At 30.4% G+C, this 19657-nt stretch overlaps 1 protein-coding gene across 1 annotated transcript; it reads left to right on the top strand.

Moving 5' to 3' along the window:
* On the top strand, nt 8626-15176 carry LOC109325734 (alcohol-forming fatty acyl-CoA reductase-like). The gene is made up of 10 exons (XM_019558262.1): nt 8626-8797; nt 8903-9006; nt 9669-9871; nt 9952-10052; nt 10163-10355; nt 13038-13199; nt 13700-13781; nt 13907-14173; nt 14485-14612; nt 14732-15176. Exons 1-10 carry the CDS (start codon nt 8719-8721, stop codon nt 14883-14885), a joined length of 1473 nt encoding a protein of 490 aa, XP_019413807.1. The 5' UTR covers nt 8626-8718; the 3' UTR covers nt 14886-15176.

Genomic DNA, 19657 nt, shown 5'->3' with positions numbered 1-19657 from the left:
TGAAGATTATGCTGCTAAGGATTGCAACAAGTAACCACATATACTTTAAAATGATACTATATGTCAGTAATTTCTTGGATTTGTTAAGATTATGTTAGCTTTAATCCTTTTATAATTTGTTTGTAGTTTGGTATCAATGTGAGTGGTATATCATGAGTGTTAGGAATGATTATGCAGTTATAATTATTACATTCTCAACGTAGGAATTGTTCTATTTTTTCTTCTTCTAATCTTAAATATATTTTATGTTAATTTTATAAATGTTTTTTTTTTCTTAATTGATGGGTTGTATCAATTTCTTTGTATCTTAAATGTGATCATTATTGTCATGTTTGAATATAGGGTACGGATCACATCTGCTGTACCACAAAGTGTGTCACGGCTTATGATTGGTTGAAAAAATATATTTAAATCAAAATTTTAATAATTAATTATTTTTCTGACCAATCACAAGCCGTGGCACATGGAGTGGTACACTATTTTGGGACAGCAGATGTCCACCCGGGTATATATATGGACCCGAAAATAAAATACAGATGAGTTTTGGAGAATGTTAATAATAATGTTGGCTAAAATATTATATCTCTATTTATTTATTTATTCTATCAATATTTTAAATTAACCAGTTAATAATAAACAGGGTCATATGTTTGAGGTTGTGGCACAACAAATAGGACTATATGTTTTCCTATCAGAAGAGAAGTTTGTTTTGGGAAGTTATTATTTTAAGATCTTCAGAATTTGTGTATTTAACTTTTCAATGCAGACTCTTAAAAGTATGACCTGTATCTAACATTATATAGTGCCTCATTCGACAAATGGTATATAACATATATATCATTTTCATTTGAGGGATAATTGTAGTTAACACATAAAAGAAGGGTTGATGTGATGAAAGTCTAAAAAAATCCTTAATACATAAATTATTTTCTCCAATAATTATGTTCTTGAGAGCAACCACAGCGATCTTAAAGTATATTCAAGGGTCCAATATTTATTATATAGAAAAAAATTAAGATATTACTCTATTATAATTATTATCGTTCTAATTTGTGTTTTTGTTATAATAAAGTTATAGACAAAAACTTTTGGTAATACCAATACAAGGCCTGTGACATAAGCCCGTTGGTATGTATTACTCTAAGGGAAATCATTTTAGACTTTACTCAACACAATTTACCTAATTTTATTTTATTAATGCACAAAAATCCAAAGTACACTACTTCATCTATTTCCCCTTCCATCTCATTTATGGCATATTCTGATAGGATCTTTATTATAGTATTTATGCTAATGTTCATTAGAAAAGGAATAAGGTAATATATGATAGTTGGTTATTTAGAATTAATTAAATTAATATAACATTAGTATTTTTAGAATGTTCTTGTCATGTAAGATGATGACACTTTTATGATCATCCTATTAAGTTTTTTTCATGTTTTTTATATAGTTGTATTATCATCTACAAATGAATCAATGAAATATGAAGTTTTATCTCTCTCGTGTAGAATAATTATAGCTTGATTTTGAGGAATTTGTTCCTTATTCTTCTTGAACCCCTTTCCCTATTCTTAACTTCATCTTTTTATAGATCTCTATCATTATAAAAAATTAACTTTGTTTAAAACGCTTTATAAAATTCTCTTATTATTATGCTCCAATAACACATAAGAACTAGGAAGTTTCAATACAGCTACACCACTGATACTGCTTCTCATAAAAACAATATGGAGACATGAAATATAGATGTGAATCATGTATTCTCTGTCCTCATAAATAAGGCATACACCCATCCCTTAAACAGTAACTACAGATTTATGGCACCAAATAGCAATTTAGCAGCAACCTAACTCAACATTCAACTTTGACAAAAATATTTGTAAAACAGGTTAGGAAGATGAGGGCAATGGAGTTTGAAAACTTTATAATATTATTTTATTAAAAATTAATAAAATTTGGACCATTAAAAGTTTGTTGCATCACATTAAGTAGTGTACACATATACTATACCACAACGTGTACTACTATTCATTGTGATTAGTTGGAAAAATTTATTTAAATTAAAATTTAAATATTAAATATTTACAGTCTAAACGATCTCTATTCATTAACCATGTGGGTTGCATCAAAACATAATTATAAAATTGAATGTAAGATGCGAAAGTTGTACATGTGTACGTCCTTGAATGAAGTATCCAGCATCACCAACTTTGTTCTTAATCCAATTGAAAATTGGCCTTGATAAATGGGTCCATGGGGGCATCATCACGTAATCATTTACTTCACACTTGTGTTGTCTCAAACAAAGAAACGACAAACGTTATTTTCATCTATAGCAACAAGAAATACCAAAGACTTTTGTTTCTCAAAGTTTATATATCCTGAAATACAAGTTATCTCATATCTCAGAAATTGAGGAGAGTGACTTGCTTTAGTGGTTTTGGCCCTTTATATAATAACTTTGCTAAATTAAATCATATGTATCTTTCTTCAGCACATTATGTTATTTCCCTACCCAATAACACATTCAGAGTTTCCAATAATGAAGAACGATAGCTCAAACTCTTAGACATGTATCCCTACCATGTGTATGGAACAACTTTTGTTGGTAAAAACAAAACTTATAAAATATTAGTTTTCAAACACTATTGGTGCATAAGAAGAACCATAGTTAATATATATCATTGTCTAGCCACCTTGTTCAAGGCCCTTCTTATATACCTACCCCTTTTAACATCACATGGAACGAAGACTTAGATTTTTCTCTCCAGAAATTATAACCTAAAATATAAGGGGTTGCTGGCAGCTCTAATCCAGCCATTTATTTATACTATTATATATATATATATATATATATATATAGAGCGTGAGCTTAATACCACGATAACGTTGTGTACATCTATATAAGGTTACGTACATCAAATTTTTGTAAACAACTTTTCTACTTATAACGTAAGGTTGCATATATATATTTTTTCCATACCTTACTAAGTTTGAGTTTTATGCACCGGATCGACCATTATATATATAGCATTTCCAATTCTTGTTGATGTGAGCAAAATCTTAAATTCACATGCAAGACTTCTTGATGCACATTAATTTGCGTGTCCTAAATTCATTTGATATAAAGGTTAAAAGACAAACATTATTTGAATTAATAAATAGGAAGAGTTTATGTGTTGTGATGTAAAAGTGTTGTTAGTCTGGTCAAAATCTATTTGGCAACTTCCCCCAACCAAAACTCACATGACTGCTTACCTATATACCCTATCATGGCAATTTTTTTTAGGCAAGTGAAATTGACTAATATTATCTGGTTCTAGCAGATTTGTAAATCTACTCCAGCTTTTTGTTCACATTTCCTATGATATAGATTAGATTGTCGTGTTTCTTTTAAGTATAGAGTATGTAAGTTTCATTATATATTCTTATGTTCTCATTTTACACAAGATGTGCCTTCCCTTGGTATTCCTTCATAAAAAATAAAATTCACCCCTTAATAATATTTGCCTTCAAAAAATATCATATTTTATTAATATTTGGATTTATCTTCATAAAATATCATATTTTGTTTAACTTAATGATATTTATTACTTTTTATTATTATTTAAGAGATTACATCTATCTTTTATGCAGATATAATTAATGTGATGTGTGCATATAATTATGGGTGGTTTTTTTAGGTATAAAAAATAGAGGGATAATTTGTATAATTTCACTAAAACTCAGATAGTGTCGACGTAATTTACTCTATTTTAAATTATCTTATATTTAGGAACAAAAAACCTTCTAAAATATGACTTACAATAAAGACGAGGTGTAGGATCGATTCATCATATTAATAAAATTACACATCAAAATTAAACTCTCTATACCATTATTGGATTTATTTAGGCAAATGTCTAAACAAAGAATTGATTTAATGCTGGGCAAAACTAGACCCTTATGAATTGATAAAAGTAAAGATTGAAGTTCGATTCTTTTAAGTGATACTTGTTGGAAAAGATAAATGCAATACCTTGTAGGAAAATAATATCTCGACCAAAGGTTGAAGATATCCATGCAAGGATAAAATAAACAAAATAGTTAGAGTTAACAACTGTTTATTTACTACTTAATGTGCCACTCATGATGGAGACTAAATTATGTTTAAGTTGAAAACATTCACAACATAATGATGCCTAATTCTTCGAGTAAAGATTTTTCCACGTGTAATAATTGAACTAAAATTCTTGTTTCTACATATACACAAAAAACAATCTGATGCCAACCTCCAAGAATAGTTTGTTTTCTTTGCCGATCATTCTTACCTAAAACTTAATATTTTTAAATGAATGTCCACGTTTTGTGTATGATTATAGGTGAAATGTATATGGAATTAGTGTTTGGGCCTAATTTGTGTTTATTTTTTGTTTATGAATTTTTATATGTTTGTGTTAGATAAAAGAGAACGGAAAATGATGAAAATGGAGGCGCCACAAGCAAAGTAGCTTGATAAGCCAAAGAGATTCGCCACAAGGAAGGATCCTTGGTAAGAACAAGGTTAAGGCGCCACACCAATAGTGATAAGCCTATGAACTCCACAAGAACTAGTTTCGATAAGTTCTAAGTTAGGAGCAAAACTCAACTAAAGAGGAACTAATCCAAACAAATTTCAACTTAATTCATTCATGATAAAAAATACATAAATATGGAAATTGTGAAATTTGAAATCCTAATTAAAACATTTAATTTAATGGTTTTGGTTGGAGTTTAATGACTGATTTAATTTGGCCTTTTGTGTTGGCTGAATTCCATTGAAATATTCAGCCATGAGCTTACTTGAATTTGACAAATTGATTGTGCTTTATCTCTTGTTTTGCTGAATTGATTAGGACAGACTTGGTTTTGAAAAGGAAAGTTCATAATTGGTGAAGTAATCTCTTGATCTTCATGTTTGGCCGTGAGTTTGAATTTAGACTTGATTGAGATGATTGAATTTTTATCCTTAACTTGAATGCCTTGAATGAGCCTTGATTACTTGTCTTTCTTGAATGATCTTGAACGCCTTGAATGAGACTTGATTACTTGCCTTTCTTGAAATAAGCTTGAACCGAATTTGAAATGGTTATCTATTTGCTTTTAAATCCTTCATTTATTTTAGGCTGATTGAATTGATAGAAACTTCCTTATTAGACTCTCAATACCAATTTGAAATTGGTCTATAATGTTATTTATTTGCTTAATTATTATAATGATTCCACATAATTTAGTCATGCCCTCCCAGAACTTATCCACTTGGCCACTATTGGATCATGTTACAAGAAATTAAAACAAATTCTAGGGTTACATGATTTTAATGAACCTAAATAAAATATTTGGACAATAATTAAAATAAATCATAAGACTACTCATGAGATCTATTCTCATTTATTTATGCAATAAAATAATAGCTGAAAACTATGATAACTTCATTCCAAGAATGTGGACTTTAAGTAGCTATCTTACTTGTAAGATTGTTCTCTACAAATCATAGGTTGCCCATTTGGTTTAATCACTATTGATACCTAATTTTGCCATTTATTGGCCTATATTTTTATTCCATGCTAGGATTATGTCTAAGTGTTAGACGGTTAGATTTGCGGAAATAAAATGGAAATTGACAATAATGAAACCATAAAAACTATGCAAATATAAAATATAGATAAAGTGAAAATTAACAATAATGAAATTATAAAACCTATGCAAATATAAATTATAAAGTGATCACGTGTAGGTAAGTGTACTTGAATAATATGTAACTGAAAAAATAGTAATAATGTTATGTGAGTAAAGTGCATGTATGCAAACCTAAAATTAGTTGAACATTAATATTTGCAGCGTTGGCCTGTTTATTGATTCGTTCGTGGAACGTTAATATTTGCTGACTTGAGTTTTGTTGGTCAATTTGTAAAGGGGTTGTCAAAATTTAATGATACTGTCTTAAAGTATATCCCAAATCATATCACAAACTAATAAAAATAAAAAAATTTAATTTTTAATTTTAATTGATATTAAATATTTTTATTTATTTATTCTTTATGATATGATTTTGGATATATTTTGGAATAAGTGTATCTTTGTTGAGCTTTCACTAATCATTAGACTTAACACTCACCCTCACAAAAGAAACATGCCAAACGTTACTTTTTTACTGTCTCCTAGAAAGGAGAAACATACATATATGTAAGGGTAAGTTGAAGATATTATCTCAAACTTATTTATTATATTTCCAATCAATTATGAGCTCATGTTATAATGCAGAAGAAATTATCCTGGTATCCTAAAATTTAAAAAAGAAATATTTCAAATTTATTATTACTAATACTGATTAATTTAATTTCAAAAATGATAAGAATATGATTGAAGATGTACATATAAATTCATAAAATTAGGTAAGATGTATGTCAATAGTATTAGCATTTTGACCGGCATTGCCTTAGCCTATGTTTTTTAATTCAAAAATATATTACCATAGATTAATTAGAATTTAAAATTTATGCATCAATGATATAAGAATTTTTTATATTGTCAACACATTATTATCATTTATATGTTAATTATTATTAACTTTTAAATAAAAGTAATATAAATGAATTATAAATATTAAACTAAAAAAAGTTACATAAATATAAAGTAAAATTTTAAAATACAGATATAAACAAAATATATATATACTAAAATTTTTAGAAGCAGAATATATCAAATTTAGTGATAGTTATATATTTAATTTTAAAGAGATAAAATGATATGATAAAAGATATAATATAATTTTTCATAAAGATACAATAGAATAAACAAAATTACGTAACATCTAAACATTATTTTTTTAATTTTATAAATTGTATTGTTGCTCACCAAATGGTGGCGACTGGTTTGACATTTAAATCAGAAAAATACACGTAAGAATGTTCTGTTTAAGTAATAAGAGTAGTGGAATTAATTAGGTAACCTACATTATGAGATTCTTAAATAATGGTGCATCTAGGATCTAGGGAGAAAGGAAGTAAGTTGTATCCAGATATTTAAAATGTATGTATAAGAATAAAATAAATGTGTGATTTGACTGTAATTTTACATAATAAAATATGTAAAACATATTAACTATAGGATGATATGTATAATTTTTTTAAGATATATTATATATGTTCACACTCTCATCTATAAATGGTTCACCGCCATTATTTTTTGGGGTGGTACTCTTAGAAAGTTTTTAAATTGTTTTTTTTCTTGCATATAGGACTTTTGTTTTGTAATGTTTTACATAAAATCAAATATTATTGTGTTTGGTTAGGGCTTTTGTCAAACGTTTTCTAAGATATTTTAAACGTTTTCTAATAGAAAATGATTTTTATTCTCATTAAATTATAATAAAATGATATAAAAATGTTTCCCAATAAAATGGTGAAGTTTATGTACTAATTATCATATATGATTTTTAGAATAAAGAGTGTCATCGTTTAAAAAAGGTTATACCAAATAGTGAGCCAACAATAAAATGAGAATAAAAAATCAACGGCCGAATCCATCAAATTTTTTACATTAATTAAATAATCCATGTAAAATTGAAAAGCATTACAATCTCACTTTTTATAACAAATTTTAGTTTTTTATACTAGGACTAATATCACCTACGTGTTTTGAATGTGTGTGGTTTTCTTAAAAAAATACAATAACATCAACCTAACTTTAATCTCATTTTTGTTGAAAAAATATTCATGCCCTAGTAGAAAACCTTTAGCCTTCATTTGCTAGAATGGAAAAGAGTAAATATCCTCTCAATTAATGGAAAGACAAGTACTATAAAAAACAAAAAAAAACAATCACATGATAAAAACATTTTTATCCTTTTATATGCAATAAAATAACAATTTTACTATTAAAAATACATGTAAAATTATGTATTTGCCTCTCCATTAATAGAGATGATCCTTGTTAAAAAAGTAGAAAAAGTATGAGATAAGAGAAATTGAAAAAATAATATTTTTCTTTCACTTAGTTTAAGGCAGAGATTGAGAAGAGAGTGAAAAAACACATTAAGAGAAAATAGGAAGGAAAGAGGAATGAAAAAAAGAGTAATGAAAAAAAACATTTATTTTTCTTCTTTTTCTATTAAACCAAACAACACAAAAATCAACTATATTGTAAATTCATTATAATTTTTTTGTTGATTGATCTATCATTTATATATATTATTTTTATTTAAGTGTTAATAATAATTAATATATAAATAATAGATATTAGATAATATCTTGATCCTATAAAAAAAAATCATTGGTAATATATAATTGACAATATAAGCAAAGCTAACAAATATGACTCCTCCAATAAACTTTTTTCAAACAACTTTTATCAAAATTCAATCCAAACAGAAAGGTGATTATTTCCAAAAAAGTTCTAAAGAAAAGGTGAAGCAAAACGCATTCATACTTCAATAAACGTTTCTCCTCAACCACATAACACGACAGAGAGAACAAATAAAACTGTTTCTTATTCACTTTACCTAAAAGAAGGTAATAAAAATGTCACCAACAGTTGCGTACACTCTATCTCATAATTGTACCATGCTCATTCATTTTTCTCCTTATATATCTACATACCCATATCAACCTTAAATTTCAATTTGTCTCTGTTTCCTTCTGACAAAGCTTCAACTACTTTTCTTCACCTCTCTCATTAATTCTCTTACTCTTTTCTCCAATGGAGTTGGGAAGCATAGTTCATTTCCTTCAGGACAAGTCCATTTTAATCACTGGTGCTACTGGCTTTCTTGCTAAAAGTATGTTCGTCCTTTTTTTCCTTCACTCTATTTCTTTCATTATAAGAGAGTGCACTTTGCATGAGATACATTTGTGATGTTGTACTTGTTTGTTTATTATTTCAGTTCTGTTGGAGAAGATATTGAGGGTTCAACCAAATGTTAAGAAGATGTATCTTCTTTTAAGAGCTCCAGATGCTAAATCTGCTACTCATCGCTTGCACAATGAGGTAGATCAACAAAGTCAATCTGTGATGCTGTACTTGTTTGTTTGTTGAATATATATATATATATATATATATATATATATATGTATGTATGTGTGTATTTTATGACAAATCTTATACCTTATTTCCAGCATTATGTGTGAGTTTTAATTAAGGATGATAATTTATGGTTCAGTTGTTAGTCACGAGAACAAGGACTTTAAGTAGTAGATCATACATGTCCCACTGTAGTGATAACTTCTGTTTTTATATACTTGTGTGGCTCTCTCTCTTATTGATAAGAATTAAATTATTTCAATTAAATATCTAATTATTTAATATATTTTTGTAAAATCAGACTAGAGCTATAGAGTAACCAAAAGAATATGTACAGTGACACACAAATTTGTAGTAGGACAAGGAACATTTTCACTGTTGTACTTGTACACATGTCATTTAAAATGAAAATAAGGAAAACTAACTGAAAAGAAATGCTACCAAAGCATCATTACATTTGATTTATTCTATCACAAATCATAGTCTCTTAATTAAAGTATGTTTAAAAATAAGAAGTAAAAATATAAGATATTGATCCAATAAAATAAAGCATGTTAAAAAATGTGTTGCTAGATTTTCCGATTTAGTTTGTGTCATATAGGTTACTAAATATATTCTTTGGTGTGTAGATCATAGGGAAGGACTTGTTTAAAGTGCTAAAGGAAAAATTGGGTGAAAACTTCAATTCCTTCATTTCCGAAAAGTTGACACTCGTGCCTGGAGACATTTCTCGTGAAAACTTGGGTTTGGAAGATTCCATTCTAAGGGAAGAGATTTACAATCAAACAGATGTTATTATTAATTTAGCTGCAACCACTAACTTTGATGAAAGGTATATATACTCAAATATATATATACTTATATAAATAATTAGCATAATATATCCATCAATCATAACATATTTTTCTTCAGGTATGATATATCGTTGGGCCTAAATACCTTTGGAGTTAAGTATACAATTGACTTCGCCAAAAAATGTACTAAACTCAAGGTGCTTATGCATGTCTCAACAGGTTAGTATCAACTGATGTTAATATCAACCATAATAGTTAAAACATTAGCATAACATCAATTATCATTTATTAGTACGTACATTAATATATTGTTACACCTTAAATTTCAGCATATGTATGTGGTGAGGGAGAAGGATTGATATTAGAGAAGCCATATCATTTGGGCAATTCACTAAATGGTGTATCTGGATTAGACATTGATGAAGAAGAAAAAGTGGTGCATGACAAGTTAGGTGAGCTACAACAAAAGGGTGCCACAGAGAATGAAATTAAAAAGGCCATGAAGGATTTGGGTATTACCAGGTTTGTAAAAATCTTATCATATTATTATTAAATACTTGCTTTTATTTTTCCTTAGTTATCATATTCTCATTTTCTTCCTATAGCATCTATATTTAAACATATATTCCCACTTTTAACAAACTAAGCTTAATTATGTAGCTTTGATATTACATAGGTGATGGGTGTAGTGTATTTAAAATGAATTGAACTTTGTTTGGGTTAATGAGTGACGTGTTTGTTACATCTAACAAATTGTAATTTAGTTACTTAACATAATTGAACTTAAGTGCAGCGAAGCCAAACAATTAACTGTTGTACTATTTAGTTACACCAAACATCATTTATTTGTGTCAATTTAAATAATTTCAAATACTATATTTTCACCAATAAATAATAATAGAGTTGGCCAGGATACTAATTGGGACAAATAGTTATTACATTTAAAATTAGGTTTAAATTATACGTTTTTAGTGTATGTGTACATGATTTAGCTGCTATTTGAGAAGTATTTATTTATATAGAAATGTGATCAATAGTGATTCGGTTCTGTGGGGCCTGGAGGCCAATTATAGGACTAGGAGCCAAAAATTGTACGAGTATATCTAAATTTGCAATACCAATTGCATTCACACATGACACATGCTCCAAAACAACCAATTATTTAAACCAATCTTACATGCCTATTTATGTGCTACTATCTTTGAAGGAACACACATGTGCCCTATCTAAACCTTCACTTATTACTAAAACTATCTTAACCTTTTGTATCGGATAATTTTTGGTGGACATTTGTCTCACAAAAATGTATCACTTTATGTGTTACTCTTTTTGATTTGATTGATCAGAAAAATATTCAATTATTAAAATTTTAACTTAAATATATTTTTCAACTAATCACTAGTAATGATACATCAAGTAACACTACTAATGAAATTGGAATGGAGTGACACATTATCTTTAGTCCCAAACAATAATATGTTGCCACTTGGCAACACATTAGAAAGACTTCAACCCATTTAATTATTTAAATAAAAAATATATATATATATGTATTTTTTACCTGAATAATTAATACATTAAGTACACACATTTTTCCACATGTGAAATATAATTGATCACTTAAGTTTTTAGTCATACCTACATTCTCTCTCCAACCCCTCTAGCTTCTCTCTCCACCCAACAGAAAGTCATTCGTCCTAAGTCCTAACCTTCACGGCTTCACTATCCTCGGTTCCAAACAAACCTAGAATCAGAAAAATAAATTCTAATCTTCCTCACAACAACAAACAAATCATCTTAATCAACAGCCAAAACATACCAAAATAATATGTCCCACTAGTATATAAGTTAATAATTACATTTTTATTATAAAAAAAGTCCCCTATATAGTGTCTTATAGCTATAAAGAAATAAAAATAAAGTAAGATAGGTGGATAAACTGGGCATTACGTTTAGTTCAGATAGTAACAAGTGGACAGTATTTACTACTAATATTTAATGCTAGCTTGTTGGTGGAAATATGAGTAATCCTAGTAGGTATGGATTAGTTGGGTCAAAAAGGTCAAGTAATCTAAATGTTCGTTTTGATAATCTGACTGAATAAATGTTATTTTGTGTTGATTGGTTTGTACTATAAGATAAAACATGTTTGGATTTATCTATTAATATGTACTGAATTGATTACATTTCCTTTTTTTCTTCATGTTCAGTTAGAATGGAATGTATATTATCTAAGTCACTGAACATGATGAAGGTTTGATATATTATACTCAATGAATGAATCAACACTAGAATTTGATTTAGATTTATGCACATTAGAATCTAAGAAAGTTTTGCCCACTTGTATGACATGATTAATAAAAAATATATTAGATTAGATATAGACCAAGTGACTTTAATTAGTAGTTCTAACTTATCCAAATATAGTTTGAGCCCTAAAATATATATCTAATTTGAAGTAGATAGATGAAAGCAACTAATCAATATAGAGAGCTTGTTTTGCTACATTAAATTTCCCAATTGACTTCTTACCAAACAAGTCCAACTCATCTTCTCTTAATGAATAAGACAGATAAGATTGCCCCAAATATTGTTCAAATAGTAGTATATGAGAGAGACTCACATGTTGACAAGTTAGGCTTGAAACCAGAAATGGGAAACACAAATTGACACGGGTATACATTAAACTACTCTCTTCTATAACCTTTATGGCATTTTCATTATAGCCTTTCCTTCCCAAGGATACTTTTAGGTCATGACTAAGCTTTAAATTTAAAGTAGTAGCCAAACATCACCACAAGGACCCCTTTTCTGCAAATCATGTTAAAAATATACTCAACACTAGATAACTACTACTTTTGATACATACAATATAGAAAAACTATAAAGAAGTAATACAAATGATAAACAATATAATAATTGAGAAAAAGATATATAACTAACAACATCTAATTGAGAAAAAAGTTTTTTTATACTGTCACTGTATTATCCACCGTTTATTTTCAATCATCGCCATTTAAAAAAAAAGTAATTCAAATGAATGGTAGATGATACATTAACTGTGTATGCATCTTTACACCATAAGTGCATAAATTTAATACTCATAATAATTATGCATAAATTTTTATATGAACAATATATAAATATTACACTTTTTTTCCTTACCACAAGATTTGTATAATTGTGTATTGTATAACTTATCAGGGCAAATAAGTATGGATGGCCAAACACATACGTATTTACAAAGGCAATGGGAGAAATGCTTGTGGAAGAATTGAGAGGAAACTTGTCTATTGTTATTGTTCGTCCTTCCATTGTTACTAGTACATTCAAAGAACCTTTCCCTGGTTGGGCTGAAGGCATAAGGTAAAATCTTAGTCCTAATTTGTCTTTTTATCACCATGATATTAATCACAACTTTTAAACTTTTTTAAAACCATTAAATGCATAATTTCATTGGTACTTATATACTATTAGTTAAAGAATTATTACACCAACGATCAACATTTATTGTTATTTCAACTTTACACTATTTTTAAAACCATTGAATGCAGAATTTTTTGGTATACAATGTTAGTTAAAGAATTATTACACTATTTCTATCGTGCTACTTATAAAAAGGAGTAACGACCGGAGTTAATATTAATGATACACGCTACTGAAATATATACAATAGTGGAGAGAATATCAAAACATTATGTTGTTACTTAATTACATTTTGGGACCGTAATTTAAAACAACCATTGGCCATTGCTATCTTGTGTGTTAGTTTTGATAAGAAATTAAAAAGAGTGAAGTTTGAAATAAAAGATACAAATGTGAAAGTGAAATTTTAAGTTCATAGAGATCTCTTATGCTTGATACAGAACCATTGACAGTTTAGCTGTAGCTTATGGAAAAGGAAAACTAACATGCTTCCTTGGAGATCCTAAGGCACTTATTGATGCGGTGAGTAGCTATTAATGTCATGTTCCAAAAGGAAAACTAACATTACTCTTGTTCTGATTTAATATGAAATTCTAATTTCTGGTCTCAATTAACACCACCAATTTAATATGTTAATATATAAGCAGATACCAGCTGATATGGTGGTGAATGCAATGCTAGTAGCTATGGTGACTCATGCAAATCATCCTAGTGACACTATATATCATGTTAGTTCCTCAGTTAGAAAACCACTTAGATATGGCGACATACAAGACTATGGCTACACATATTTCACGGCAAAACCATGGATCAATAAGGATGGAAAGCCTGTTAAGGTTGGCAAATGTGTTGTCTTGAAAAACATGGATAGCTTTCGCAGATACATGTTCATTCGCTATGTTCTTCTTTTAAAGGTTTGTCTCTCTAGCTATCATGATCATATCACTATTCACCCTTTTTCTTTAGAAGCAATGTTCATGTCACTTGAAATTCAATTATTATTTCATTCATTAAGAGTGGGTTATACATAAAGGAGAAGAATATAGCTTTTTGGAACAAGAGAATCCCCCAATATAGTTTTTGAAAAGTAGATACAATTTTAGCTCCATAATCTAAAATATGTTAATAGTAATTCAAGTATCTCTACCAAGATAAATTACCATGCTATCAAACTTTATTGGAAATTTCAACAAGGATCTGTGTTGACAACTTTTACACTTGATAGGGACTAGAGTTGGCCAACACTGCATTTTGTCAATACTTCAAGGGAACGTATCTTGATCTCAACAGAAAGATCCAGATTGTGATGCGGTTGGTGGAGCTTTACAAGCCTTACTTGTTTTTCAAGGGCGCGTAAGTATTATTACACATGCATGCTTCACCATATTCAAACACCATGCATATTATTTTATCATTTATGAAGTATATATAAACAAACTTAGACAAATAATGATATTATATACGGCACACAGATTTGATGATATGAATACAGAAAAGTTGCGAATGGCAGCAAGACAAGGTGGGGTGGAGACAGATTTGTTTTACTTTGACCCTAAAGTGATCAATTGGGATGATTACTTTTTGAACACCCATCTTCCTGGTGCAGCAAAGTACATTTACAAGTGATACTACTAAGTGGGATATATATAACAATTATATATAGAGCTTTCATTTGTTTTGTGAATTGGTAATATTATCAAGTTCTAAATTGTGCCAGAGGAGGTTATATTATAGTTGTGTTATTTATTATTATTTGTCAAAGGCAGTACAAGATTTGTTGTCAAAGACAGTATAAGAATATGGCTTTGGCTAGCTATCAAATATGTGTAAAAACTTTGATTAAGTCTATCCATTAACGTATATTTTACTTGTCTATTGCAGTGAACGGTCCTAATACTAATTACAATGGTTTGTTTTACGTTGGATTGAATCTGTTTGTGTTGTTTTATTCTGCCTTCTTTCTTTTTAGGTTAAAAATAAGGGAAGACGGGTTAATATTCATTCTTCTTTTTTCTTCACTAACCTAATAACATGGGTGTCTAGATTTGAATCCAAAATAATAACTTTAAGCCCTGTTTTTTTCTTCAAAATCTCAATAGTACCCTTATCCATCCTGATGGTCACAATTTTCCTTCAAACTACTATTCTCCCTCTCACTTTTCATTTTTTTCACTCTTTCAGCTTACTCAAATTTAGACTCATTCAAACCTGACCCATCATATATTAAGGAAATTACATCAATTTAAAACCAAAAAAAATGTCATACAACAACTCATTATTTTGCTCACGCAAGATGGACCGAGGTCACAGAAGATGTGTTTTTATGTACAAAAAAACACATACTATACATTGATTACTTCTGTATTTTTTTTCTATAAGCAAAATGATCCAATAAAATGCATAAGGGTGTCAATCCAAATACAAATCAACAGTCAATCACATACGGCTACTCCTAAAGATATGAGAAATACAAGACCTAAAATTTATACACCAATAAGCAAAATCATAATAGCAAGGACCACTAATAGAAGAGAACCATGTTCATGAGCGAATCTGAATCAAATTCATAACATGAGTAAAGCTAACCTCCTTAGTCGAAAAAATCGCATCGTTTCTCATAAGTCAAATCGACCATAACACAACGAACCATAACATTCTCTAGCATTTTCTACCTTTTGGTGCCCTATAAAAAGAATCACGCATCACCAAAAGATCAGAAATAGAGTTAGCAAGGAGATTAGGAACTTGTAACCAAGAGTAAAAACTTTTCCACACTGCAACCACAGAAGGAACAAGCTAAAAGCAGATGGTCTGTTGTCTCAGTTTGCTCCATACAAAAAATAAAATTCATATATAATCCATTAATAATATGTCGACTCCGAAGTTCTTCTTTAGTGGCCAATGTCCCTCTCATAGCTTTCCAGAAAAAGCAGCACACCTTCATCGGGGCACAACCAATCTAACACCTGTTTAATAGGTCATCCCTAGCAGAAATGCCAGAATCCACCTGAGCCAAATATGCGGAATTGACCGAATAAACCCCAGAGGAATTTAGACCCCAACTTCATCTATCATATACACCTCGTTGACAACCATGATGATTTATCAAGTTGTATAATTGATCAATAGAGTCTTCCTCCCAAGATAAAAGGTTTCGTCTCCAAGAAATACGTAAACTCCATAAGTCGTTGATCCACACTCCATAATCTGCAACTAAAGCTTGTTTATTCCGAGCTAACAAAAAAATTCTCATGAACATGTCTTTGATGCTTTGGTTCCAAAACTAGATATCATGCCAAAATAGCGTCGATTCACCATCACCAATTTCCTTCCAAACATGTGAGACTAACCACCCACCTTGGGTTCCTACCACAGAGCCAATCTTGTCCATATCCCCCACCTTGAAGCCGAATCTAAAGCAGCACGACTCATTGTTGGACCATATTTTGAATCAATCACTCTCACCCAGAGTAAATCTGACTCAGTCAATCTTCTCCACTTCCGCTTTTCCAACAAGGCCTTATTAAACTTGACTAAATCTTGAACACCCAGCCCACCATACTTCTTTGGTTTACAAACCTCCGACCATTTTACTCAGGGAATACCTCTACTATCTCTTGTTTCCCTATAAGAATTTACTTTGAAGGGTGATAAGATTCAGAATAACCTTCTTAGGAGCCTTATAGAGAGAAAGAAGGTAGATAGGCAAATTAGATAAAACTGAGTTCGAAAGGATGACCCTACCTTCAAATGATATGTGCTTCCTCTTCCAATGAGCAATTCTCTTGGCCACAATGTCAACAACATTTTTTCACGTAGATATGCTCCCCAGGTTTGCCCCCACCAGTATTCCCAGATATATAAAAGGAATAACACCAATCTTACAAGACAAAAAAGGAGCTGCTGTCACCATGAAGCTCTCAGCAGTTCCAATTCCAATTAGAGAACTTTTATGAGAGTTAATCTTCAATCCTGATGCTAGCTCAAAACATCTAAGAATGGTTTTCACACTCCACAAATTAGAGATAGTGAGTTTGAAAACCATTATTGTATCATTAGCAAACTGCAAAATTTTCACTTCAACATCTGCATGCCCCAATTAAAAACCCTCCAAGAAACCACCACAATTTGCCATACGAACCAACCCTGCAAAGCCTTCCGCCACCATGAGAAATAAGAAAGGCGTCATCGGGTCCCCTGTCTGATACCCTATGAGACTGAGAATTGAGTCAAAGGCGTACCATTCACGGGAACCGACATTGTAGTAGAAACTAAGCACTCCTTGATCCACTTCCTCTATTGGATCGAAAAACCAAACTTGTACATCATATAGTTCAAGAATTCCCAACTAACTGAATCATGGGCCTTCTCCAAATCTACGTTAAGAAGTGTAACCCCTTCTTTATCCTTCTTGGCAGAATGTATAACCTCATTGATCACAACAGTTGCATCTAGAATGTTTCTCCCCTGTATGAATGTTGATTGTGAAGGCGAGATTAGGGAAGTCATGGCCCCTTTAAACCTTTCTGCTAGAAGTTTGGCCAAAATCTTGTATAAGGAACCAACTAAAGAGATTGGTCTGAAATCTTGTATTTTTGTTGGGTTGTTAAGTTTCGGAATCAGAGCAATGAAAGAGGCATTCATTCCTCTTGGAGGCTTACAATTTACCTGAAATTCCCGCAGAAAAGACATAACATCAGTCTTTATAGCGTCCCAAAATTCCTGGAAAAACCTGAAGTTAAAACCATCTGGTCCCAGACTCTTCATCCGAGAAAATAACATTAAGAGCCAAAACTTAAGTATATGCTAAACAAGAGAAACCCACCCCATCAAAAGTAGGAAGGTCCTTGTGAGGGTTGGAAAACACCCTATGGAAATAATTAGATATCTCCTCCCTCAACCCATTTTCCTCCTCTATCTAAACACCATCAATCCAAACACCATCAATCCAAACTCCTGAAATGTGATTCTTCATCCTCCTCTTCCTATTATTAATACAAGTATGAAAGAAAGAAGCATTAGCATCACCCTCCTTTAACCATCTAGTTTTAGATTTTTGCACTAAAAGGCTATCCTTCCTCATAACAGTCGACCACCATTCAACTAGATACTTCTTCCTCAAAAAAAATTGCTCATCTAATAACACAACAGATTCCACATAAATATCCAAGGATTGGATTTGTTTGACTGAATCACCCAATCTTGAATCCAAGCAACCAAACACCTCCTTGTTCCACTCCTTGAGTGTCACTTATAATAATTTCAATTTTTCCTTTGCCATAAAAGCTGACCAACCAGACACCTGAGATTCACACCATATATTTATAACAACCTCCTTAAACTTGTGATGAGTAAGCCAACAATTATTAAACCTGAATGAGGAAAATCCACGGTTGCTAAGAGAGATTCTTAGAACAATTGGACAATGATCCGAAATATCTCTTTCTAAAACCCGTTAGACTTGTGAGCTTGTATTGTAAGGCAGACAGTGAGGCTACAATGCATATAAGAAGAATAACATAAAATTAGGGTTTTTTAATAGGTAACCGATTAGTGAAGAAAAAACTCAAACTATGAAACTGACTGAACCACATATTTTAGTTTGCTTCAATCCTAACAGTTTAGTGGTTCCAATATGGTACTGCTTACCGCCTAATACTTTGTAATGAATATTGATGAGGCTGCGCCATGAACATTTATAGACTTTACTTCCAATAATTGGAGTAGGTGAGCAACCGATATTTCTTTCTCTGATGCAGTGACTGGTTTTACCACTAAACTCAAGCCCTTGAATATAAACATTTTTGGATAATTATTCATGAAAAAGAGAGCATGCAAGTGTACAAGCACACCATGTGTCATATACTTGGACAAAGATCACTTGTACTAGTAACATAAACATGTTACTTTATATTTATGTGACAATATCTAATTAGTCCGGGACAGAAAATAAGACATTCTAAGATACAGATGATTTCATTTCCATAAACTTGGTCATTGGCTGTGTCATTGGCTATTTAGGTCTGTCCCATCACGTGGTACCTAAACACTCATCATGACATGGATTGAACAATATTTAATTAGCTTCTGCTTCAGGACAGTTGTAGTTGTTAACTTGTTATGGCTAGTTGCTTCATTTAATAGACTTTACTAAATGGAAATGTGATTCACACATCATGGGAGGGTAGATACAGAATTTGGTAATCATCAATTGAATATCTTATTCTTGTCTTTGGAAAGAGGTAGCAAAAGTTTGGTGAAAATGTAGTGCAATGCAGTATTCGGTGCCAGAATTTTCGATGGACGTTGAAAATTTGAGATTTTGTATCTTTGCAGCATTTTTCTTCTGTTATAAAAACTTGATATGGTGCTGCTACAATATCCCTATGATGGCGCTT

Source organism: Lupinus angustifolius, chromosome LG13 (assembly GCF_001865875.1).
Source record: "Lupinus angustifolius cultivar Tanjil chromosome LG13, LupAngTanjil_v1.0, whole genome shotgun sequence".
Classification (NCBI taxonomy): domain Eukaryota; kingdom Viridiplantae; phylum Streptophyta; class Magnoliopsida; order Fabales; family Fabaceae; genus Lupinus; species Lupinus angustifolius.
The sequence above is the reverse complement of the archived record's forward strand: the minus strand, read 5'-3'. Positions and strand labels throughout refer to the sequence as shown.